General features: G+C 37.1%; 1 protein-coding gene across 2 annotated transcripts in view; it reads right to left on the minus strand.

Annotated features, from left to right (window-relative positions):
* Positions 1-26,461, minus strand: part of FERRY3 (FERRY endosomal RAB5 effector complex subunit 3) — a 50,523-nt gene that overhangs the window by 12,169 nt on the left and 11,893 nt on the right. For both annotated transcript variants that reach the window (XM_054526318.2, NM_001131666.1), the window contains 7 exon segments: positions 25,473-25,572; positions 25,243-25,364; positions 18,810-18,916; positions 18,009-18,206; positions 17,016-17,144; positions 11,396-11,470; positions 220-422 (listed from right to left, as the gene is read on the minus strand). In XM_054526318.2, the coding sequence (XP_054382293.1) occupies positions 220-422; positions 11,396-11,470; positions 17,016-17,144; positions 18,009-18,206; positions 18,810-18,916; positions 25,243-25,364; positions 25,473-25,572 (934 nt within the window).

Raw genomic sequence — 26,461 nt, forward strand, 5'->3', positions numbered from 1 at the left:
TATTTACTATAGGACAACGCTATAGCTCTCTGAACATAAATGGTTAAGGATTATTCACCATTTTGTATTATATTTCACTCGATTCTACTAATCAGATAGGAGATGCAAAAATCCATTAGTTTAAAAAAATGTAAAGTGGATTATTATACAATATTGGGGGTTAAATCAATATTATGATTATGTAAATCATAAAATTACAGGATTTTTCTATCTGCTTACCTCTGACATATCATGTACCAGCAAGAGAGGAATGCTTATTGTTGTGATGTCATGGGTACAGCAAACTTTCAGTATATTTCGGAGTCCCATAATGGCAGGATCACGAGCAGTGATGTTTCCCGATTTCACATGGTCATCCACACAAAGATGGAAAGCAACATGGATTTCTGAGAGGTTAGAATGCCGTGTAATATAAAATTCCCCTGTGAACAATAAATACAATCATGATTATCAAATGCCTAAGTCACATTCATTAATGGGCTTTATAAATAAGTGTAATGGGCAATCAATGTGTTGAACTAGTAGGGGTGTATCATGAACATTTACCGGATTCAGGAAGCAACTGTGATTACTGCTCTTTAATTCTCGGAGAGAAGGTAATGAAAATAAGAGACAATAGCCAATTATGCAATAGGTTCATAAATTGGTATGAAGTGACCACCAAGTAGTAAATAAATCAAATGAGTACTCATCTTTATTTTGATGTAAATGCCTAAGATGTCAAATTAATTAATTAATTAATTAATTTTGAGATGGAGTCTTACTCTGTCACCAAGCTGGAGGGCAGTGGCACAATCTTGGCTCACTGCAACCTCCAATTCCCTGGTTCAAGCAATTCTCCTGCCTCAGCCTCTCGAGTAGCTGGGATTACAGGCATGTGCCATCATGCCCAGCTAATTTTTGTATTTTTAGTAGAGATGGGGTTTCACCATGTTGGCTAGGATGGTCCCCATCTCCTGACCTCATGATCCGCCTGCCTCGGCCTCCCGGAGTGCTGGGATTACAGGCGTGGGCCACCGCGCCCGGCCTAAAATGTCAAATTTAACACGTAAAAAAGGTTACTTGTTTTTTCCATGCCCTAAATCTGCTGTTCCTCATCTCAACTTATGAGACCAATCTGTCCAGTTAGTTGCCCAGGACAGAAAGATAAGTGTCCTTAATTCCTTTGCTTTCCCTCAATGCCTATCACCCCATCCACAATCCAGTCTACCACCAACTATTTTCAGTTCTATCTCCAGAACAGCCCACATCTGAGTATTCCACTTTCATTGGTGTCACCCCAGTTCATGCCACTGTAATTTCTCACCTAGGTTTTTGTAACATTCTCTTAATTGATCTCCTTACTCCCTACTTGTCCACCTACAAACCAATTCTTCATGCAGCTATGACTTAAATATATATCATATTATATCTCTCCCCTACTTAAAATCCATACCCTTTATTGTGGTCTAGAACAAGGGTCCCCCATGGACTGGCACCGTCCATCACCTGTTAGGAGCCAGGCTGCATAGCGGGAGGTGAGTGGCAGCAAGTGAGTGAAGCTTCATCTGTATTTACAGCCGCTCCTCACTGCTCACATTACTGCCTGAGCTCCGCCTCCTGTCAGATCAGCGGCAGCATTAGATTCTCACAGGAGCCCAAACCCTACTGTGAACTGCGCATGTGAGGGATCTAGGTTGCATGCTCCTTATGAGATTCTAATGCCTGATGATCTGTCACTGTCTCCCATCCCCCCCCAGATGGGATCATCCAGTTGCAGGAAAACAAGCTCAGGGCTCCCAACTGATTCTATATTACAGTGACTTGTGTAATTATTTCATTAAATATTGCGATGTAATAATAATAGAAATAAAGTACACAATAAATGTAATGCACTTCAATCATCCTCAAACTTCCCCAACACCCGGTCTGTGGAAAAACTGTCTTCCATGAAACTGGTCCCTGGTGCTGGTGCCAAAAAGGTTGGGGACCACTAGTCTAGAAGGCCAAGATGACTTGGACCCTGCATCTCCCTCCAACATCATCTTGTCTCACTCTTTCCTCACTCCAGTTACACATGCTTTTATTTAGTTCTTCAAACATGCAGAGCTTGTTCCCAATTCAGGGCTGCTGCCTGGAGGACTTTTCTCCAAGATTCTCACAGGGCTGACTTCTTTTCATCAATCACATCTCAGATCAAAAGTCACTCCTCAGAAAGGTCTTCCTTGACTATCCTATCTACTAGTGGTCTCCTCCACCCTTTACTCTTTCACCTTATTCGGTTTTATTTTCTTCTTAGCACTGAAATTCTTTTATGTACATATTATGTTAAAGAGACCACTGTGTATGTGCCATAATTATAGGGATTTTATCTTGTTAAATGTTCTATCTTTAGCAAGCAGAACAGCACCTGGCACATAGAAGGTACTCAATAAATATTTGTTGAATGAATGAGTATTTAAGGCTGAATGCTGGAGCAGGCTTTCTCAAACATTAAAATCCATGCTTCCTACCATCACTTTTTTCTGTGTAGCTCTACAAACCAAGAAAAATCTCATCAGCTTGTATTTTCTGTAGTTCCTATCAATATAAAGAAATAAAATAGAAAACATAGAAAGGATATGTTCTTACCAATACACAGACCTCACTGGAAATTCTGATAAGTCCTTCTAGGAAAGGTCTGCGTATCTCTACTCTTCCACTCTTAACCTTTGCCCTCACAAATTCTGCTCGCCCTTGTAGCAACATCATTATCTTAGGATCTACTTGTAAACATACAGTATACTTAAAATACTTAATATACTTTAGCCCTAAGGTTAACATTTCAAGTTGCCAGTGTGCATCAGCTGTATCCACAGATGCCTCTGACAGGTCCCAGGCAAAGGTCTTTTTATTTTTTATTTTAACTTGAACAAGATAAAGGAATTAGATAAACAGAGAAGGAAATTAAAGAAAGGACAGCAACAAATATATCACAATAAACTGGATAAAGTGAAAGTAAAAAAGAAAATTGGTGAGGAATAGTTTAGTTATAATTTTCTAGGAAGGCAACAAAAGACACAGACTGTTTATCAGAAACTCAGTGGACTATATGATAAGACAATATCCTTCTGGCCCAGTGAAGTGTATTACCTTCTAAACTGCTACTGATAATTCAGATGATGGAAGTCATAGCTTGAGATATGGGCCATGATCCAGGAGTGTAGCAGGATGACTTAGTGAACAAGTCAGGTGCTCCTAATCCCCAAATTGGCACTGCTTTCTTTGACCTTAAATGACTTGTTTCTTGGCCTAATTTTACCCATTAATAAAATGGGGGCCATGGGGCTGGCAGTATTAATCAAATTAATATGATATAGTAGAAAAAGGACTAGATTGTTAAGAAGATCTGATTTCTAGCACGTTGGCTGAGTGATCTTGGGCAAATCAATTCAACTTATTGATACTCTGTTACTTAGTGTATGAGATGGGAAAAATAATGCTGATTGCTTTCCTTACAAGGTTATTATGAGAATTAGATGACATAAACTGTAAATACTTAGATCACTATTAAGTAAACTACGACTGGCTTACAAGTATATAAATAAAACTGTTTTTCTTTGCAATTTAAAAATTAATTTTTGATTTAGATTTTTTTCATCTACTGTAAACATCCTGGTTGTGTAGGTATACTTTAAATGGAAATTAAGATGCTATTATCTCTAACTGAATAATATTCCTTTTCTAACTCAGACTTACGATATATCCTCCTGATTTGGTTGTAGTACACAGATAAAGTATACAAATAAGAGAGTCCTTGTTATGTTCTGTGATACAAACACTACTAAGGGTCATCAGAGTGAATTCAATCAGAAACAGGATTGAGAGACTGAACTTCCAGTTGTTAAACAACTTATAGGCTTTTTCCAAAAAAGACTAAGGAAGGAAATACATTAACAACAAAGAGTTATGTTTAAAAAAAAAAAACAGACATTGGTTCTTCCAGAGTAGTAATAAGATTGGCAAATTTTAAGAAAGCCACAAAATACGGATGATTTAAATTGTGGATCCATGAAGAGAAATACAATAGATCCTTCATTGAAGGCATTTTTAGATGAAGAGGAGGATGGTTTCCTGTTCCACACAGTGGAGGAAACAGCATGTGGTGATTCTAACATTATCCACCGAGGTGGGATAACTGAAGGTGGGAGGAAATTTCGAGGCTGATGACCACAGGCTAACGGACTGGGCCTGACAAGATGAATACCAGAAACGGGTATAATATTTGTTTAGATTAAATGTAATGTGCTCCAACTGAGTGACAGTGGCTTAGTGTGTAGGTTAATGTGATCTACATGTCAAAGATTTGGGGAAGAAAATGTGAGAAAATCACCTTAGAGGAGAATAAAAACCATCAAGAGATGGCTATTTCTGAAGCTGTAAAATGTACCACTCAGTTAAAAAATTTTATAAAGTGTACAAATAGTCCTTGCTATGCTCTGTGATACAAACACTAAGGGTCATCAGAGTGAATTCAATCAGAAAGAGGATTGAGAGACTGAATTTTCAGTTGTTAAACAACATATTCAAGAATAATAAAGGAAAAAAATGGAAAGCAGAAAAATGTAGGGGAAGTGAAAATAAAATAAATGAGATGATCCATTCTCTTTATATTTAAGTTCAACTGTTTATATCTCTGTGTACTATTGTTCATATATCACTTGATTTTAGCTATAAGGCTGAGAAGTGTATAGTTTATATTCAGAGTAAAACTTATTTTTTGGTTTATTTCTTAAGAAACTAAGAGAAGATGGCCGAATAGGAACAGCTCCAGTCTACAGCTCCCAGCGTGAGCGACGCAGAAGACGGGTGATTTCTGCATTTCCATCCGAGGTACCCTCTTCATCTCACTAGGGAGTGCCAGACAGTGGGCGCAGGTCAGTGGGTGAGTGCACCGTGCGCCAGCCGAAGCAGGGGCGAGGCATTGCCTCACTCGGGAAGCGCAAGGGGTCAGGGAGTTCCCTTTCCGGGGGTGACAGACGGCACCTGGAAAATAAGGCCACTCCCACCCAAATACCGTGCTTTTCTGACGGGCTTAGGAAACGGTGCCCCAGGAGAGTATAGCCCGCACCTGGCTCAGAGGGTCCTACGCCCACGGAGTCTCGCTGATTGCTAGCACAGCAGTCTGAGATCAAACAGCAAGTCGGCAGCGAGGCTGGGGGAGGGGCGCCCGCCATTGCCCAGGCTCGCTTAGGTAAACAAAGCAGCCTGGAAGCTTCAACTGGGTGGAGCCCACCACAGCTCAAGGAGGCCTGCCTGCCTCTGTAGGCTCCACCTCTGGGGGCGGGGCACAGACAAACAAAAAGACAGCAGTAACCTCTGCAGACTTAAATGTCCCTGTCTGACAGCTTTGAGGAGAGCAGTGGTTCTCCCAGCACGCAGCTGGAGATCTGAGAACGGGCTGACTGCCTCCTCAAGTGGGTCCCTGACCCCTGACCCCCGAGCAGCCTAACTGGGAGGCACCCCCCAGCAGGGGCAGACTGACACCTCACACGGCTGGCCAGGTACTCCAACAGACCTGCAGCTGAGGGTCCTGTCTGTGAGAAGGAAAACTAACAGAAAGGACATCCACACCAAAAACCCATCTGTACATCACCATCATCAAAGACCAAAAGTAGATAAAACCACAAAGATGGGGAAAAAACAGAGCAGAAAAACTGGAAACTCTAAAAACCAGAGTACCTCTCCTCCTCCAAAGGAACTCAGTTCCTCACCAGCAACGGAACAAAGCTGGACGGAGAATGACTTTGACGAGCTGAGAGAAGAAGGCTTCAGATGATCAAATTACTCCGAGCTACGGGAGGATATTCAAACCAAAGGCAAAGAAGTTGAAAACTTTGAAAAAAATTTAGAAGAATGTATAACTAGAATAACCAATACAGAGAAGTGCTTAAAGGAGCTGATGGAGCTGAAAACCAAGGCTCGAGAACTACGTGAAGAATGCAGAAGCCTCAGGAGCCGATGCGATCAAATGGAAGAAAGGGTATCAGCCCTGGAAGATGAAATGAATGAAATGAAGCGAGAAGGGAAGTTTAGAGAAAAAAGAATAAAAAGAAACGAGCAAAGCCTCCAAGAAATGTGGGACTATGTGAAAAGACCAAATCTACGTCTGATTGGTGTACCTGAAAGTGACGGGGAGAATGGAAACAAGTTGGAAAACACTCTGCAGGATATTATCCAGGAGAACTTCCCCAATCTAGCAAGGCAGGCCAACATTCAGATTCAGGAAATACAGAGAATGCCACAAAGATACTCCTCGAGAAGAGCAACTCCAAGACACATAATTGTCAGATTCACCAAAGTTGAAATGAAGGAAAAAATGTTAAGGGCAGCCAGAGAGAAAGGTCGGGTTACCCTCAAAGGGAAGCCCATCAGACTAACAGCGGATCTCTCGGCAGAAACCCTACAAGCCAGAAGAGAGTGGGGGCCAATATTCAACATTCTTAAAGAAAAGAATTTTCAACCCAGAATTTCATATCCAGCCAAACTAAGCTTCATAAGTGAAGGAGAAATAAAATACTTTACAGCCAAGCAAATGCTGAGAGATTTTGTCACCACCAAGCCTGCCCTAAAAGAGCTCCTGAAGGAAGCGCTAAACATGGAAAGGCACAACCGGTACCAGCCACTGCAAAATCATGCCAAAATGTAAAGACCATCGAGACTAGGAAGAAACTGCATCAACTAACGAGCAAAATAACCAGCTAACATCATAATGACAGGATCAAATTCACACATAACAATATTAACTTTAAATGTAAATGGACTAAATGCTCCAATTAAAAGACACAGACTGGCAAACTGGATAAAGACTCAAGACCCATCAGTGTGCTGTATTCAGGAAACCCATCTCAAGTGCAGAGACACATATAGGCTCAAAATAAAAGGATGGAGGAAGATCTACCAAGCAAATGGAAAACAAAAAAAGGCAGGGGTTGCAATCCTAGTCTCTGATAAAACAGACTTTAAACCAACAAAGATCAAAAGAGACAAAGAAGGCCATTACATAATGGTAAAGGGATTAATTCAACAAGAAGAGCTAACTATCCTAAATATATATGCACCCAATACAGGAGCACCCAGATTCATAAAGCAAGTCTTGAGTGACCTACAAAGAGACTTAGACTCCCACACATTAATAATGGGAGACTTTAACACCCCACTGTCAACATTAGGCAGATCAACGAGACAGAAAGTCAACAAGGATACCCAGGAATTGAACTCAGCTCTGCACCAAGCAGACCTAATAGACATCTACAGAACTCTCCACCCCAAATCAACAGAATATATGTTTTTTTCAGCACCACACCACACATATTCCAAAATTGACCACATACTTGGAAGTAAGGCTCTCCTCAATAAATGTAAAAGAACAGAAATTATAACAAACTATCTCTCAGATCACAGTGCAATCAAGCTAGAACTCAGGATTAAGAATCTCACTCAAAACTGCTCAACTATGTGGAAACTGAACAACCTGCTCCTGAATGACTACTGGGTACATAATGAAATGAAGGCAGAAATAAAGATGTTCTTTGAAACCAACGAGAACCAAGACACAACATACCAGAATCTCTGGGATGCATTCAAAGCAGTGTGTAGAGGGAAATTTATAGCACTAAATGCCCACAAGAGAAAGCAGGAAAGATCTAAAATTGACACCCTAACATCACAATTAAAAGAACTAGAAAAGCAAGAGCAAACACATTCAAAAGCTAGCAGAAGGCAAGAAATAACTAAAATCAGAGCAGAACTGAAGGAGATAGAGACACAAAAAACCCTTCAAAAAATAAATGAATCCAGGAGCTGGTTTTTTGAAAGGATCAACAAAATTGATAGACCGCTAGCAAGATTAATAAAGAAAAAAAGAGAGAAGAATCAAATAGATGCAATAAAAAATGATGAAGGGGATATCACCACCGATCCCACAGAAATACAAACTACCATCAGAGAATATTACAAACACCTCTACGCAAATAAACTAGAAAATCTAGAAGAAATGGATAAATTCCTCAACACATACACCCTCCCAAGACTAAACCAGGAAGAAGTTGAATCTCTGAATAGACCAATAACAGGAGCTGAAATTGTGGCAATAATCAATAGCTTACCAACCAAAAAAAGTCCAGGACCAGATGGGTTCACAGCCGAATTCTACCAGAGGTACAAGGAGGAGCTGGTACCATTCCTTCTGAAACTATTCCAATCAATAGAAAAAGAGGGAATCCTCCCTAACTCATTTTATGAGGCCAGCATCATCCTGATACCAAAGCCTGGCAGAGACACAACCAAAAAAGAGAATTTTAGACCAATATCCTTGATGAACACTGATGCAAAAATCCTCAATAAAATACTGGCAAACAGAATCCAGCAGCACATCAAAAAGCTTATCCACCATGATCAAGTGGGCTTCATCCCTGGGATGCAAGGCTGGTTCAATATACGCAAATCAATAAATGTAATCCAGCATATAAACAGAACCAAAGACAAAAACCACATGATTATCTCAATAGATGCAGAAAAGGCCTTTGACAAAATTCAACAACCCTTCATGCTAAAAACTCTCAATAAATTAGGTATTGATGGGACGTATCTCAAAATAATAAGAGCTATCTATGACAAACCCACAGCCAATATCATACTGAATGGGCAAAAACTGGAAGCATTCCCTTTGAAAACTGGCACAAGACAGGGATGCCCTCTCTCACCACTTCTATTCAACATAGTGTTGGAAGTTCTGGCCAGGGCAATTAGGCAGGAGAAGGAAATCAAGGGTATTCAATTAGGAAAAGAGGAAGTCAAATTGTCCCTGTTTGCAGATGACATGATTGTATATCTAGAAAACCCCATTGTCTCAGCCCAAAATCTCCTTAAGCGGATAAGCAACTTCAGCAAAGTCTCAGGATACAAAAATCAATGTACAAAAATCACAAGCATTCTTATACATCAATAACAGACAGAGAGCCAAATCATGAGTGAACTCCCATTCACAATTGCTTCAAAGAGAATAAAATACCTAGGAATCCAACTTACAAGGGATGTGAAGGACCTCTTCAAGGAGAACTACAAACCACTGCTCAAGGAAATAAAAGAGGATACAAACAAATGGAAGAACATTCCATGCTCATGGGTAGGAAGAATCAATATCGTGAAAATGGCCACCCTTCCCAAGGTAATTTACAGATTCAATGCCATCCCCATCAAGCTACCAATGACTTTCTTCACAGAATTGGAAAAAACTACTTTAAAGTTCATATGGAACCAAAAAAGAGCCCGCATCGCCAAGTCAATCCTAAGCCAAAAGAACAAAGCTGGAGGCATCACACTACCTGACTTCAAACTATACTACAAGGCTACAGTAACCAAAACAGCATGGTACTGGTACCAAAACAGAGATATAGATCAATGGAACAGAACAGAGCCCTCAGAAATAATGCCACATATCTACAACTATCTGATCTTTGACAAACCTGAGAAAAACAAGAAATGGGGAGAGGATTCCCTATTTAATAAATGGTGCTGGCAAAACTGGCTAGCCATATGTAGAAAGCTGAAACTGGATCCCTTCCTTACACCTTATACAAAAATCAATTCAAGATGGATTAAAGACTTAAATGTTAGACCTAAAACCATAAAAACCCTAGAAGAAAACCTAGGCATTACCATTCAGGACATAGGCATGGGCAAGGACTTCATGTCTAAAACACCAAAAGCAATGGCAACAAAAGCCAAAATTGACAAATGAGATCTAATTAAACTAAAGAGCTTCTGCACAGCAAAGGAAACTACCATCAAAGTGAACAGGCAACCTACAAAATGGGAGAAAATTTTCGCAACCTACTCATCTGACAAAGGGCTAATATCCAGAATCTACAATGAACTCCAACAAATTGACAAGAAAAAAATAAACAACCCCATCAAAAAGTGGGCGAAGGACATGAACAGACACTTCTCAAAAGAAGACATTTATGCAGCCAAAAAACACATGAAAAAATGCTCACCATCACTGGCCATCAGAGAAATGCAAATCCAAACCACAATGAGATACCGTCTCACACCAGTTAGAATAGCAATCATTAAAAAGTCAGGAAACAACAGGTGCTGGAGAGGATGTGGAGAAATAGGAATACTATTACACTGTTGGTGGGACTGTAAACTAGTTCAACCCTTGTGGAAGTCAGTGTGGCGATTCCTCAGGGATCTAGAACTAGAAATACCATTCGACCCAGCCATCCCATTACTGGGTATATACCCAAAGGACTATAAATCATGCTCCTATAAAGACACATGCACACGTATGTTTATTGCGGCATTATTCACAATAGCAAAGACTTGGAACCAACCCAAATGTCCCACAATGATAGACTGGATTAAGAAAATGTGGCACATATACACCATGGAATACTATGCAGCCATAAGAAAGGATGAGTTCATGTCCTTTGTAGGGACATGGATGAAATTGGAAATCATCATTCTCAGTAAACTATCGCAAGAACAAAAAACCAAACACCGCATATTCTCACTCATAGGTGGGAATTGAACAATGAGAACACATGGACACAGGAAGGGGAACATCACACTTTGGGGACTGTTGTTGGGCGGGGGGAGGGGGGAGGGATAGCATTGGGAGATATACCTAATGCTAGATGACAAGTTAGTGGGTGCAGCGCACCAGCATGGCTCATGTATACATATGTAACTAACCTGCACATTGGGCACATGTACCATAAAACCTAAAGTATAATAATAATAATAATAATAAAAAAAAAAGAAACTAAGAAATAATGTATAAGAGAAAATTTGCCATAGCAAACAATGATAAAACTTATGCAAATTCTTGAGCAATTTTTCTTTTATGGATCTAGAAAAAAGTGAGTACTAGTATAATATTAATAATTTTTAGGCCAGGCATGGTGGCTTACGCTTGTAATCCCAGCACTTTGGGAGGCTGAAGCAGGTGGATCACGTGAGGTCAGGAGTTGAAGACCCGCCCGGCTAACATGGTGAAACACCATCTCTACAAAAAATACAAAAAAAGTAGCCGGGTGTGGTGGCATGGGCCTGTAGTCCCAGGTACTCAGGAGGCTGAGGCAGGAGAATTGCTTGAACCCGGGTGGCAGAGGTTGCAGTGTACTGAGATCGCACCACTGTGCTCCAGCCTGGGCAACAGAACGAGGCTTTGTCTCAAAATAAACAAACCAACAAAATAATTAAGTTTAACACTGGAAAACATCTGTGAAAGTGTATTATAGAAGTACAAAGTGTTGTTTCAAAGTGATATAATGACATACTAAAATCATAGATCTAAAACATAAATTCCTATGGTGTGCATTATAAAACACCTTTTGGTATAAGAAAACAGTAATTAAGAAATACTTACCAGGTAAAACATTTAAATAGTTCCTCTCAGCATTCTTAGTCTTATCATCATTTCCTCCATTTTGGTTTCCAGAATCTATTCATAAGACAATGCAATATGAAAGAACATAACAACATATGAGAATATGTTACTATGACTGCTCCCAAAAGAATCACAACAACAGCAAAAATTCACTAAGGGCATCTATGCGCCAGGCATTCTGCTATATGCTTTATATGGATGATGTCATTTAATTCTTACAAAACCTCTATAACCACAGCCCTGGGAGGTAAGTCCTACTACTATGTTCATTTTATGTATGAGGAGACAGAGGCTTGGATGGGTTAAGTAACTTAACCAAGTATGCACAGATAAATAGTGGAGCCAGGTCTTTAATGCACATACTCAGATTAGAAGTCCTATGGTATTACCCATATTAGACATGCCAGTATCCTATTTTTCATCTGGGAGGTTCAGGGCACCAAGTTAACCATATATAAAATAACTTCATTAGATAGTTGTGGTGTGGCCATCTTTATTTTTAGAATCTGAGTCACTGTTGTTGATATAACTTGTTCAGGGCTACAAATAAACGGCTAGTGGGACCAGGAATCACTGTATATTCACCCCACTCCTAAAATTTATTTCTTACCTGACATTATATACAATTATAACAGATAGCTGAAACTGTTTCAAATGAAACATTTTTTTTCAGGTATTTAAGTTTTTCTTCTTTTTTGAAGGCACGTTATTTCTTAGAAGAATAAATGTTGGTAAAATAAACATTATGATTGAACATACATTATAAAGACTGAATGCAAATTATTTTACATATATTTTATTAAAAGAGACATCTAAAGTTTATAAGAAATTCCATCAGAACTCACAAATGCAAACTGAATATTAGCCTTCAAAGTAGCTATCTTGAAGAGATTGCATATTTATTCCAATTAAAAACTATTTTGGAATCTATTTTGGAATGGCCTTTAGCATCAGAAAATCACATGAAAACAGACCTTCAAACAAGTAAACAGCAAATATCAAAATGTTATAGTTTTAAAAGAGATCTGAATAAAAGTAACAATATTTTTATCCAGTGACTTTGATAAATTGATTTGTAACACCGTACTCTGTAAATGCACACATTTTATAAATCAAGAGTCAGAGAGATAGAAGGCTCTGATGCTAGAATCCATATTTAATGAATTATTGTTTCTAATATAGAGCCATGTGATTTGATGGGGTTTGAATAGATGTCTAATCGTAGCATAGATTATAAGGAACAATGAAGAAGGACTCTAATCTTGTTCACATGGAGTATGAACAAATAGAATCTCTGTTAAGTAAACAAGAGAGAACAGTTCATAGTCCATTTCCCTTTCCATGTTTTCATGGCAATACCTTGTTTAGTAATAGTAAGAAGATGGCTAGTTTTATTTTTTTTAAATGTATATAAAATGTGCATAAACATTTTTGGCTTTTTATCGTGGACCATAGAAATATGAAGATGTTAATATAACAACCATAGTAAGAAAAATAATGGAATGTCTTAGAATAAACAAGTAATTGCATATCAGGATGTAAATGTGCAGAACACACATGTAGGCGTGCACAGAAAAAGATGGAGAAGGTATTTTCACAAAGTTCTTCTATAACAACATGCAGCTTTCTTTAAGAAAGTCTTTTATAAACCTACTTACATCACTGACTCACTGAAACCACAAAGTAGTTGCTTGAACAAGAACAAAATAAAATCATGATATACACACACTGCCTTAGCCGTATGTGGTTTAAAAACTTCCTGTCATTAACTGCACACTTTCTATCTCTCATAAATATACTTAGAATCCTCCTCCTCCTTCCACACCTGTCATGATCTCAATCTTCATGCTTTTAGTCACTACTAAGAATAATGTTCAAATGTTTCTGATCACATCACTGCTAGTTTGTATAAGAAGAAGGAAGCTATTTTTACGTAATATGGATATGAGTTCTTTTTGCGAGGTTGATAAAAGTAATAACAATTGGTAGAAGAATAAGAAGGTATACCGAGATTTTCTGAAAGGTTTTGTTAGGATATACTTCTATAGGGATTTTCTAATACTCAGCTGGCTCTGTTATATACAACACATATTGCCACAGCAAAGCCTCAACTGCCTTTAGTGGGAATATAAACTGGTAGAAATACTATAGAGAGTAATTGCCAATGCTATGGAAAATTATAAACGTATGCGTCCTTTAACCTGGGAATTTATCTTTAGGAATCTCTTCTGTAGATATGCTTACTGCTCACACACATGCACAATTATTCATATGCAAGGTTATTTACAATTAATAGGCATTACTACTTATAATAACAAAAAATAAGGAATAGATCAAATGTCTATTAGTAGGAGACTGATTAATAACAGGATATCCTGCAATGGACTACTATGCAACAGCATAAAAGTATGAGGATGGTCTTTATGGACTGATACGAAATGACCTCCAAGATAAATTACTCAGTGAAAAAGGCAGAGTACAGAATAGTGTTATGTAGAAAGCTGCCATTTATGTAAAAAAGGAAAATAAATAAGTACACACATACACTTGCTTATACATACATAAACATCTGTCTGGAAGGTACATGTGAGATAGCACTGGGTGCCTCTGAAGAGGGAAACTGGATGGCTGGGAAAAGAGTTAGGGACACTTTCACTGTATGCTCTTTTGTACAGTTTGAATTGTGAATCTTCAGAATGTTTTACCTATTTAAAAAATGATTAAAAACATATAAACCATTTTTTAAAAGTTTATTGAATAGATAAAAGAAACTGCAGTGAATCCTAGTCAAGTTATGACTAGATAGCCACATTCTAGCTACGGGAGAAAGGAAGGAATTCTATAATTTCTGGGAGAGAGGAAGATGGGAGACGGGAACAAAGACCCTTCAGAAAGGTCTTCCTTATACCAAGCAAAGATATAATATCTCTCTGCTACTGTACAACAGAAAATATATGCACCTAAAATACTACAATGGTTTCTTTAAACACAGCAGGTGCAAACAAAAGAAAGAAATAAAAAAGCATTCAAAAGTACCGAACACAGATTTAAAGGGGCAAACAGCCTCAATTTTAAAGCTTACCACATTTTATTTCCTGGGCACCAACATCAGGTTTTTATAAGAAATAATAAAATACTTGCCAGGTGCAGTGGCTCATGCCTGTAATCCCAGCACTTTGGGAGGCCAAGGCGGGCAGATCACATGAGGCCAGGAGTTTGAGACCAGCCTGGCCAACATGGCAAAACTCCGTCTCTATTAAAAATACAAAAATTAGCCAGGCACGGTGGTACATATCTGTAATCCCAGCTACTCAGGAGGCTGAGGCATGAGAATTGCTTGAGCCCAGGAGACAGAGGTTGCAGGGACTGAGATTGCGCCACTGCATTCCAGCCTAGATGACAGAGTGAGACTCTGTCTCAAAAAAAAAAAAAAAAAAAAAAGGAGAAATAATAAAATACTGTGTATGCATTCAAGCCAGACAAGAGGATGTTTGTGAATTTACATCCATGATATATGAAATATAAGAAAAACACAACTTAAAAAATATTTGAAATGACTATTACCCTAATATTTAGGTCCTAACTAAACAAACCTACGGTACCAATTTAATTTACAAAGAAACCACTTTAAACTTTCATTTTTCAATTAAAAAACAGCTGAATTACTCAGGGATTTGAGCCAGAAATTTTTCTTTTACCTGCCTTCCCTTAATCCTCTTCCTATGTGTAGATAGAAAGCTTCTAAAGAAAGATGCCATTAACTTTTTCAATAGCTTTAAAAGCCATTTCCAGGATGGAGGTTTCTTAAAAAATTAAAAACAGAACTATCTTATGATCCAGCAACGCCACTTTAGTGTATATATCCAAAGGAAATGAAATTAGTGTCTTAAAGACTTCATTTTGGCATTAGTCACAATAATCAAGATATTAAAAACACACCTAAATGTCCACACATACACAAACAGACAAACAATGGAATATTATTCAGCCTTAAACAAGAAAATCCTGCCATTTGTAACAACATGGATGGACCTGGAGGACACTAAGCATCCTGGAGGATGCTAAGTGAAGTAAGCCAGACACAGAAAAACAAATATTATATCATCTCACTTATACATGGAACCTAAAATAGTTGAACTCACACTGATTGATAGAGTAGAAGGTGGTTACCAGGGCTGGGTCGGGGGGAAATGGGGAGATTTTGGTCAAGGGGTACAAAGTTTCAGCCACACAGATGGTTAAGCTCTGGAAATCTAATGTACGACAATGTGATTATATTTAACAATATTCTAGTGTATACTTGAAATTCATTAAGAGGACAGATCTTAAGTGTTCTCACCACGGACACAGAAAAGTGGTAACTATCTGAGGTAATAAATATGCTAATTCGTTTGAAGTAATTATTTTACATTATCTGTGCACATTGAATCATCAAATTGTATACCTCAAATATATACAATCTTTAATTGCCAAATACATCTCAATAAATCAAAAAATTTTTTCCTGTAAATTTCCTAAACAGAAAGAATGTTATGTTATGGATAAATATAGAAAAAGCAGTCATTCAAGGATACAGTGATTTTTTTTTAAAAGAACCAAAAATAATTCATTTAACTGACTTCATGCTACTTAAGCCAGTCAAAGATATAACATACAAAAAGTGTGTATTTTGTGCTACCTTTTAGTCCATGTTTCCAATCCCCTCTGTAGTAATAATTACGTCCACTTTAAAGATATAGAACTTGGATCAAAAGATCAGCAATCTTCCACTGAGTGCCTACTTCAAGTATAACTACAGTACTGAAATTTAACAATAGTTTTCACTCAGAACCTTGAAGAAAATCATCCTCTTAAAAAAGAAAATTAGGCACAGAGTCCAAGCTTCTGAAGATCTGGGTATATATCCAAAAGAATAGAAATCATTCTATATAAAGATACACGCACACGCATGTTCTTCGCAGCACTATTCACATTAGCAAAGACGTGGAATCAACCTGAATGCCCATCAGTGATAGACTGGATACAGAAAATGTGGCACATATACATCATGGAACACATGGTATAAAAGGGAATGAGATCATATCCTTTGCAGAGACATGGATGGAGCTGGAAACCGTTATCCTCAGCAAACTAATGTAGGAACAGAAGACCAAACACCACATGCTCTCACTTATAAATGGGAGCTGAATGATCAGAACACATGGACGCATGGTGGGGAACAACACACACTTGGGCCTGTTAGGAGAAGGGAAGAACATCAGGAAGAATAGCTAATAGACGATGGGCTTAATACCTAGGCGATGGGTTGATCTGTGAAGCAAACCACCATGGCACACATTTACCTATGTAACAAACCTGTGCATCCTGTACATGTACCCTGGAACTTAAAGTAAAAGTTGAAGGAAAAAAAACCCCAAAAAACCAAAAATACATTTTGATGTTCTTTTTAAATAAAAAAAAAACTTTAAAAAAATCTTAAATTTTGTTTTTAATTTCCTTCTATCTTCCACCAATATAATTTTCTATATGATTTTAATATTGATCCACACACTATTACAGTGATTACAGACAGAATATAATAAAATTGAGTTTTACCCACCAAGTGATTCTTTCAACTTACTCCTGCGCTGGGTTCTAGCATAAAGTACCACCTGTTGGACAACTTCTAATTGCTCTTCAATTCGGGGGAAATGGAAGTCAGTGCATTCTTGGCAAACTGTGGCAAAATCTAAGGGACCCAAAACATTTACAAACTTCTAAATGTGAACTACGAAATATTTAGTATTTACTTACAATGAGATTTAGTAGAAACAGAAAATAATGCTTATTTTTCTTAATGAGATTTCTTATACTTGTGTTTTAAATAATTATGCCTTAAGTTAGGGCACAGCAATTTTGTTTTGATTAGAAACTTAACCTCTCGATCACTCAAAAGAGTTAATTATATTAACATTTCTTTGTGAATGTAATTCCAGGTCTTCTTTAAATAATACTTTCATCATAATCCACCCCAAAAGGTGCTATAAAATATAAGCAGGTTCTTATATTTATGAGGGGAAATAAATTCTATTTAAGCTTCTTTCAAAAACAAGTATACATTTCATATATTTTATATATTTTACATTTTACATATTTACAAATTTAGAAATAATCGTAAAAAGTGAGTTGTAGTAAGAGGGAAGGTAGAATTTTACCTAGCAAATTTAAGAGGTAGGTTATTAAAAAATATATATATATATAGAGAGAGAGAGAGAGGGAGAGAGAGACAAATGGATGAGCTAAAAATCACCAAGCCAGGATTTGCTTCTAAACTGAAAACATGTGATTGCTCTTTTTGTTCTACCTCGTAATGAGAATTCTATAAAAACATTATTTATAATATAATAGCATTTTAAGAAAAATAAATATCATGAAGCACTCTATCAATGCTACAGTTTGAAATAAAATAACTATGGCTGGGTATGTTTGTTTGGTCTACTTGAATGTCAAGGTGATTAAAATTTTTTTTCATTTTCCCCGTAATTCCTTTCTTTGTAAGAATGGTGTTACAGGGTGAAATTCAACAAAATAAATGTGTATGATGTTAACTTACCTCTTTTAATACCACTATATGAATTAATTCGATTATCTACTAGTAAAACCAGGCCACAGAGAGATGTAGAATAAAGTGACAGAGCTGTTTGCAGCCGATGAAGTTTCACACCACTTCGATGATTTCTTTTATGCTTACAGAAGTCCAGCATATCTGCTCTCAGCAATCTCAAATTATGCATGGTCTTCAACTGGGCTCCTGGGGGTAGGCAACAGTCCAGGAAAGATACTTAAGCAGCTACAAAAAGTCCAGTTTAACAGGATGCAAATCTCTATGGCAAGAATCCAGATAAATCTGTATTCTTTAATACATTATACATTATGTATTATGTATACATATGTATACATATACACAAATGTATACATATATACAAATGTATTCTTTAATACATAATAATTAAAAATGGGCCTTGCAACTTCCCATTTTAATGACTATTTCAATTTAATCTATCTGCAAAAAACATTATATAAATATACAAAACTTAAAGCCAACAAAATATAGTCTTTCTTAAAGTAAAACATAATTTGGAATTAAAAATAACATAGGTACACTCTACTCATGTTAGGGATTTTTCTCTTACAGCATATAAAAAAAAGTTTCAGCGGCCAGGCACGGTGACTCATGCCTGTAATCCTAACACTTTGGGAGGCCAAGGTGGGTGGACTGCTTGAGCCCAGGAGTTCAAGACCAGCCTGGGCAACATAGCGAAACCTTGTCTCTATTATTTTAAAAAAATAATAATCAAAAAATAGTTTCAGAAGTTACAATAAATTATAACTGCAAAAAAATTAACACACTTACCTAAGTGAATGGTAAAACTTTCTTCTAACTTTCTCTGTTCCTCATAAATCCTTCCAATTGCTTCTACAGATTCTCTGAACTGACTTGGCTGAACTTTAATTTCCTCACTAAAAGTAATAAAATTATTGATATACTTTTATGTTTGTCAAAAACTTTTCTTAAAGGAAAGCTTTATAATGAGAGAAAACTCAACAGCTGAAAGTCTTGCTTAATTTTTTCCTAAACTCATCCTTAATCCACGGTGACAAGTAAGACAGATAAGCACCAACAAGTTCTAAAATTCCCACTTGTTCTTTCATTTCCTCACAATAAATAAAGCAGATTATTATTTTCAATCATTATAATGTCAATTAATATATTGCCATTTAACACTTTTAGCAGCCTAAGAGAATGATTAAATGAAGCGATTAACTTATTACTTTAAAATCACATTATATTTTAAAATACATAATACATCCTATACCAGGGCTAGCCCTAGGCAAAATTAGAAAATAGATGAAGTGATAGCAATAAAAATTTAAAGTCAAATAAAATAGATAATAAAAAAGATGAAATTCATTTTGACGTATACATACCCTTTACCATTTCTTGTTTGTTTTGTTTTTTACCTCCAGCATTCTCCTCCCACTAAACTGCCTTTCTCTTTGCTCTCCTCTTTATAGTTCCTGAGAAGACTTCCACAAAACAGCAATAACTGTATCACTGTTCAGTTCAAACAGTGGTATATGCTGAGGATGATACAAGTCTGTACGAGTCATCCATTTCCCTGACTAAATTTTTGGGGCTAATCCCAACAGTCCCATTAGACTCAATGACTGACTTCATTAGTAAATACGGTAAATTCAAATCCAGCCAGACAATCTACAACAGGGGACCCCAATTCCCCATACTGGCCTGTTAGGAACCGGGCCGCACAGCAGGAGGTGAGCATTACCACCTGAGCTCCACCTCCCATCCGATCAGCAGCAGCATTAGGTTCTCACAGGAGCGTGAACTGTATTGTGAACTGTGCTGCCAGCGATCTAGGTTGTGTGCTCCTTGTGGAACAGTTTCATCCCCAAACCCTCTCCACCTCTCCTGGAAAAAATTGTCCTCTGTGAAACTGGTCCTTGGTGCCAAAAAGGCTCAGAGGACTGCTGATCTACAAAATCATACTTTTCTGGAGTCCATCAATGATTTGTGATAATAAGGCAACCTAGTAAACTGAATTCCAACTGTGACATAACCCTCCAAGGACAGACAGGATACATAAGGAGTTTCATCTTCGTTACAGCATAGCTGAAATAGGATGCTGCCATGCAAGGGGGTAAAAAGAAAGCAGCTAAAATGTGAACAGATTCTTGAAGGCCAAGGGGGCTGGCAGCCACAGGCACATGAACTTGCAAACTCTTTTCCACTGGCCTCCATTCAGGTATTTCCAGAAAAGACTGAGGGCAGGAGACGAGAGCCTTCTCAAGGGCACAGGCAGAAATGCTGGGAATCAAGATACATGAGGCTTGACCAAACCGGGAGCTGACAAAGACAACAAAGATGGAGAAGAGCTGAACAAAGTGACCTTCCTGACCCCCAACTATGAGCCTAGATTCAAGTAACAAGTAACAAGCCTACTGCTGGGAGGCAGAGCAAAAGTATGGAGACAGACTCCACTCTGCAGCTCTGGCATGCGAAGACTGCTGAAAGCAAGGGATGGAGCAGAGAGACGGAGAAAAATCCTCCTGGACCCCTAAGTGCCGTTCTAAGCACAAAGCAGCACCAGTAGAAAATGAAGCTGGTGGTACACTGAAGGTACTGACAGACACGAAACCAAACTGGGATAAAAGTGGGGTAAAAGACTACACATTGGGTACAGTGTACATTGCTCGGGTGATGGATGCACCAAAATCTTAGAAATCACCACTCAAGAACTTATTTGTGTAACCAAACACCACCTATTCCCCAAAAACCTACTGAAATAAAAAAATAAAAAGTTTTTAAAAAAGAAACCCATAAAGTCTACAAATTATATGAAAGCAAGATCTCTAACAAACTTGCCATGCATTTTCAGATTTCTCCAAGCATTGTTCCAGTGAATTAGCTAATAAATAAAGTCTAATGCAAAGGGAAAAAAAAAAGGAAACCAAACTTACCTCAACTGCTGATAAGATGTGCACAACCTTCACATTAATATTGTTCATTTCTGGACATAAATACTATTAACCTCAGTCTCTTCTAATACTCACAATAACCAGTATTCAGTTAAAAAAAAGAAAAGAAGAAAAATAGGCTGGGTGCGATGGCTCATGCCTGTAATCCCAGCACTTTGGGAGGCCGAGGTGGGGGGATCACGAGATCAGGAGTTCAAGACCAGCCTGGCCAACATGGTGAAACACTGTCTCTACTAAAAATACAAAAATTAGCCAGGCGTGGTGGCATATGCCTGTAATCCCAGCTACTTAGGAGGCTGAGGCAGGAGAATTGCTTGAACGCAGGAGGTGGAGGTTGCAATGAGCCAAGATCGCAGCATTGTAGGCATTGTACTCCAGCCTGGGAGACAGAGAAAGACTCTGTCTCGGGGCAGGGGAGGAGAAGAAAAAAGAAGAAGAGACAACCAGAAAAGCAAGAAAAAAACCCAACCCACTGTCAAGAGATAAAGCAATCAACAGAAACAGATTTAGAAAGGATCCAGATATTGGGACTAAAAGAAAGGGACTTTGAAAAACTATAACCAACATGTTAAAAGATCTAGTGGAAAGGTAGACAACACACAAGGAATTTTAGCAAAGAGCAAAAACAAATGGAAATACTAGAAATCAAAACATTGTATCAGACTGACGACCACAGATCAACTCATTTTACAGTGCCCCCATTAACCTGACACCAAAACCAAATGAAGATGTTATAAGAAAAACAAACAAACTATACACCAACATACATGCATAAATATATAGGTTGGTGGATATATGTCACATACATATATGTGTGTGAAACAATGTATATCATGACCTATATGTGAAACCTAAAACAATAAAACTTCCAGAAGAAAAAACACAGGATAAAATCTTTGTGATCTTCCATTAGGCAAAGATATCTTAGGCAAGATAGAAATCATTTAAAAATAGATAAATTGGCAGAGCACAGAGGATTTTTGAGTAACAAAACTACTCTGTATGATACTATAATGGCAGATACACGTCCTATACATTTGTCCAAACTGACAGAATATACAATGGCAAGAGTGAGCCCTGATATAAACTATGGACTTTGAATGATTATGATGTCAATATACGTTCTTGATCATAACAAAGGTACCACCTTGCTGGGGGATGCTGATAATGGGGAAGACTATGCATTTGTAGGTCAGGCGGTAAATCTTAGTACCTTCCTCTCAGTTTTGCTGTGAACCTAAAACTACTTTGAAGAAATAAAGTCTTTAACTGATAAACTGCACTTAACTAAAATGAAAAACTTCACTCTCTGACTGACACTATTAAGAAAATGAAAAGACAAGCCACAGAGTGGGAGATTGTAAAATACATTATTTGATGATGGACTTGTATCCAGAATATATAAAAAACTCTCACAACTCAGTAAGAAGACACATTTTTCCAGCACATGAAAAAAAGTTAACATAATTAGGCATCAGGGAAATGCAAAGTAAAATTACGAGATATCACTGCAAAACTCACTAGAATGTCTAAATAGCAATATTGAGTGCTGATGAAGATATGGAACATCTGGAACCTTCATACATTGGTGGTAGGAACGCAAAATTGTATAGTCACTTTGGAAAATAGTCTGGCAGTTTCTTCTGAAGTTAAATGTACACTTACCATATGACCAAGCAATCCCATTCCTAGGGGAGAGGGATTGCATATTTATGAAAGAGAAATCAAAACACATGTCTACACAAGACCTGTTCATGAATGTTTATAGCAGCTTTATAATTGCTAAAATCTGGAAATATCCAACATGTCCATCACTGAGTAAATGGATAAACAAATGGATGATAGAACAGTACTGAGTAATAAAAAGAAACACTGATAAACACAACAACTCAAATGAGTCTCAAAAGTATTATGCCACATGAAAGAAGCAAGATACAAATTGCTACATACAGTTTGATTCCATTTATGTGACATTCTAGAAAAATCAAACTACAATGAAATAAAACTACCAAAAAGGGAAATTCTGTATTTTGATTGCAGTGATGATTTTATGACTAAGTTTGTCAAAATTCATCAAACTGTACACCTAAAACAGAAGAATTTTAACTTTATGTAATTTATTCCTCAACTGACCTGACTTTAAAGAAAAATAAAGCAAAAATAAATTTTAAAATACCACTTTTATCAATCTCTTATAAGGGTTCCATATATAGTTGTGTTGAAAACAGATCTCTCCTGCCCAAAGAAACATCTATCAAAAAGAAAAGCAAAGTAACAAAGTCACAATAAAAACATTATTTCCTAGGAATACTTGATTTTTAAAAGCAGCATCAGCTACAGGCCAATATTTACACAATGAAATTGATTCTACACTTTTACACTGTTGGTGGGACTGTAAACTAGTTCAACCATTCTGGAAGACAGTGTGGCGATTCCTCAAGGATCTAGAACTAGAAATACCATTTGACCCAGCAATCCCATTACTGGGTATATACCCAAAGGATTATAAATCATGTGCTATAAAGACACACGCACACATATGTTTATTGCGGCACTATTCACAATAGCAAAGACTTGGAACCAACCCAAATGTCCATCAATGATAAACTGGATTAAGAAAATGTGGCACATATACACCATGGAATACTATGCAGCTATAAAAAAGGATGAGTTCATGTCCTTTGGAGGGACATGGATAAAGCTGGAAACCATCATTCTCAGCAAACTATCGCAAGGACAAAAAACCAAACACCGCATGTTCTCACTCACAGGTGGGAACTGAACAATGAGAACACTTGGACACAGGGTGGGGAACATCACACACCGGGGCCTGTCATGGGGTTGAGGGAGGGGGAAGAGATAGCATTAGGAGATACACCTAATGTAAATGACAAGTTAATGGTGCAGCACACCAGCATGGCGCATGTATACATATGTAACAAACCTGCACGTTGTGCACATGTACCCTAGAACTTAAAGTATAATAAAAAAAAATTTTTTTTAAAAAGAAATTGATTCTAAACATTGAATTTCTGAAACTCTAGCAGCAAAGTAAGGGATAACTTTTTTTTTTTTTTTTTAAGAGTTTCTCACTCTTGTTACCCAGGCTGGAGTGCAGTAGCATGATCATAAAGGGATAACTTTCACAGCAAAGGGCTTTCACAGCTTCCTTAAATCAGTGGCTTTCAATGTTTCTGACTACAATATACAGTATATATTTTACATTTTGGCTCAATACACACATTCATTTATAGAAAGCTTCACGTATGATGCACCCTGATTTTTTTTCCTATCGTTATTTTTAAAAGGCTGGTTGGAAAATAAGGGATGTAGAATGGTTCATAGCAGGTTGCGACGAACAGTGTGGGGAAAACGGTAAGGCAAATGAAAAACTGTAATATTTAGATAAGAGATGATACAGACGTCAGGTAAAGATTTTAACAATAACCTATCCATCTGTCCATCCATTCATCCCATAGATTTTTACTGAGCATGTCTTATGTGCTAGTGTCAAGAACTAAACACTTGGCAAGGAACTGGGTATACAACGAAAAAAAAAAAAGACATGAGACTGACATTATACAAATAAAATGCTATTTTAAAATATTTATAGCATACACTGGCATATGCTGGAAATAGGATTATTATACTATACTCAGTATATTTCCAACTGAATATACTTTAGGATTTGAAAAATATTAATTCTCAAACATAACAGATACATAGCCAGGAAATAACATGGGCATGGTCAAGCTCTAAGGGAATATGTGAAACACAATTTATCTAGGCCAAGAGATGCCACACAAGTTATAATTTATGAGAAATCCTTCCTGCTATTTCTGTACCTTCTACATGCTTCTGTTACTGCACATACCACTCTGTGCAGTATTATTTTATTTATAGATCAGTCTCTCTTTCTAGAATATAAGCTCCATATAGGCAGGTTTTTTGTTTGTTTGTTTTTCTGCTTAGAGAGTGTTTGGCATTCAACCAATGTTTACTGCATGGAGTGGAAACTAAAGAAATAAAGATAGTATTTAAGTATTTAGGTGTATGTATCTAGAACATAAAACTAAAGTTCTATTTCAAACTAACCAATAACCATTGCCCCCCAAATAACCCACATAAAGCCTATAATGCAAAAGGTGGTAAAAGCACAGCATAAAATTGTCTTGAACTTTCACTAGCAAATTAAAAAGACATACAGCTAAAAGGTTTAATTTTGCAGTAAACATAAACATTACTAACAATGGACTATCATATGAATAAGAACAATACATAGTTAATACCTAAGGGAGCTGTTGTTGGGGTTTTTTAGGTCTTGGTGAAGTTTTATTACCCATTCTTGATACTCTTGTTTTTGGATAGCAGTTGATTGTTTTAATTCATTCGACCATTTATTTTCTAGGTCCTAAAAGAAACAGTGTGCCAACTGGTTAATTTTTTTAACAAAAACAAACAAACAAAAAAACAAAAGAAAATGCAACTGCATACCTAAAAGTCACTGTATTTCACTTACTTGCTGGGATTCAAAATGCTGAGCAGCCAGTGAATTTACATCTTGATCTGTCAGTGATTTTCCCAATTCCTGCATCACTTTTTCCATTTCAATACCTTGCCTAAAACACAAATAAGCAAATCAGGGATATTCATCAAACTTTCAAGGTATATGATCCTTCAGATTCATCGAACAAGCTCTATAAAGTGAAAATAAAACATTTATTTTATAGAAATGTGTCCACGAATGAGAATTGTAACTGGAAAGTACTTAGAATCCTTGGAAATGGAGACTAGCCAGTAACGATGATAGTGTCATATAATATCAACATCATTTGTGCAGCTAAATTTTCATCTAAATTTATTGCACAGATGAATGCAGTCAAAATCTAAGTTACCTTTCAATTACCATGGCTAATGTTAAAAACTCTGGACCCCTTTTCACCTGTAAATTTCCTCAAAGAAGAGGCTCTGCAATTTCAGCTTAAATGGATTTTCTATTTGTATATGAACTGAAGTGACTTCAACCTCTGAAAGTTAGTTTACATTATATCCAGAAGCAGACAATTAGATCCTGAGTCAAATTACTATTAAGTCATAAAATTTACAGAGGGATGTAAAATACAGTCTGAAGATGTTAGTCACACCTTCTGCATTTATCCAAAGAAATAATGTGTAAAAATTAAAAATGGTTTTTCCTACAGGAAAAACTAACCAATGGTGTTAGAAGTACAGATAATGGTTATTTATGAGGGGAAGGGTGAAGGAGTAGAGGGCATGAAAGAAATATTCTATTTCTTGATCTGGGCAATGGTTACGTGGTCGTGCTTAATTTGTGAAAGTTTACTGAGCTGTACACCCACAGTTTGTTGCCTTTTCTGTGTGTATGTTATATTTTAATAAATAAGTTCACTTAAAAAATTGAAATTAAAGATTATCTTCTAATACAAATGTATGCAAAAAGTTTGTTCTAAAACAAATTTCTAACAAACTGGGAAAGAACAAAACACA

The sequence above is a fragment of the Pongo abelii genome, chromosome 10 (assembly GCF_028885655.2).
Source record: "Pongo abelii isolate AG06213 chromosome 10, NHGRI_mPonAbe1-v2.0_pri, whole genome shotgun sequence".
Taxonomy (NCBI): Eukaryota; Metazoa; Chordata; class Mammalia; order Primates; family Hominidae; genus Pongo; species Pongo abelii.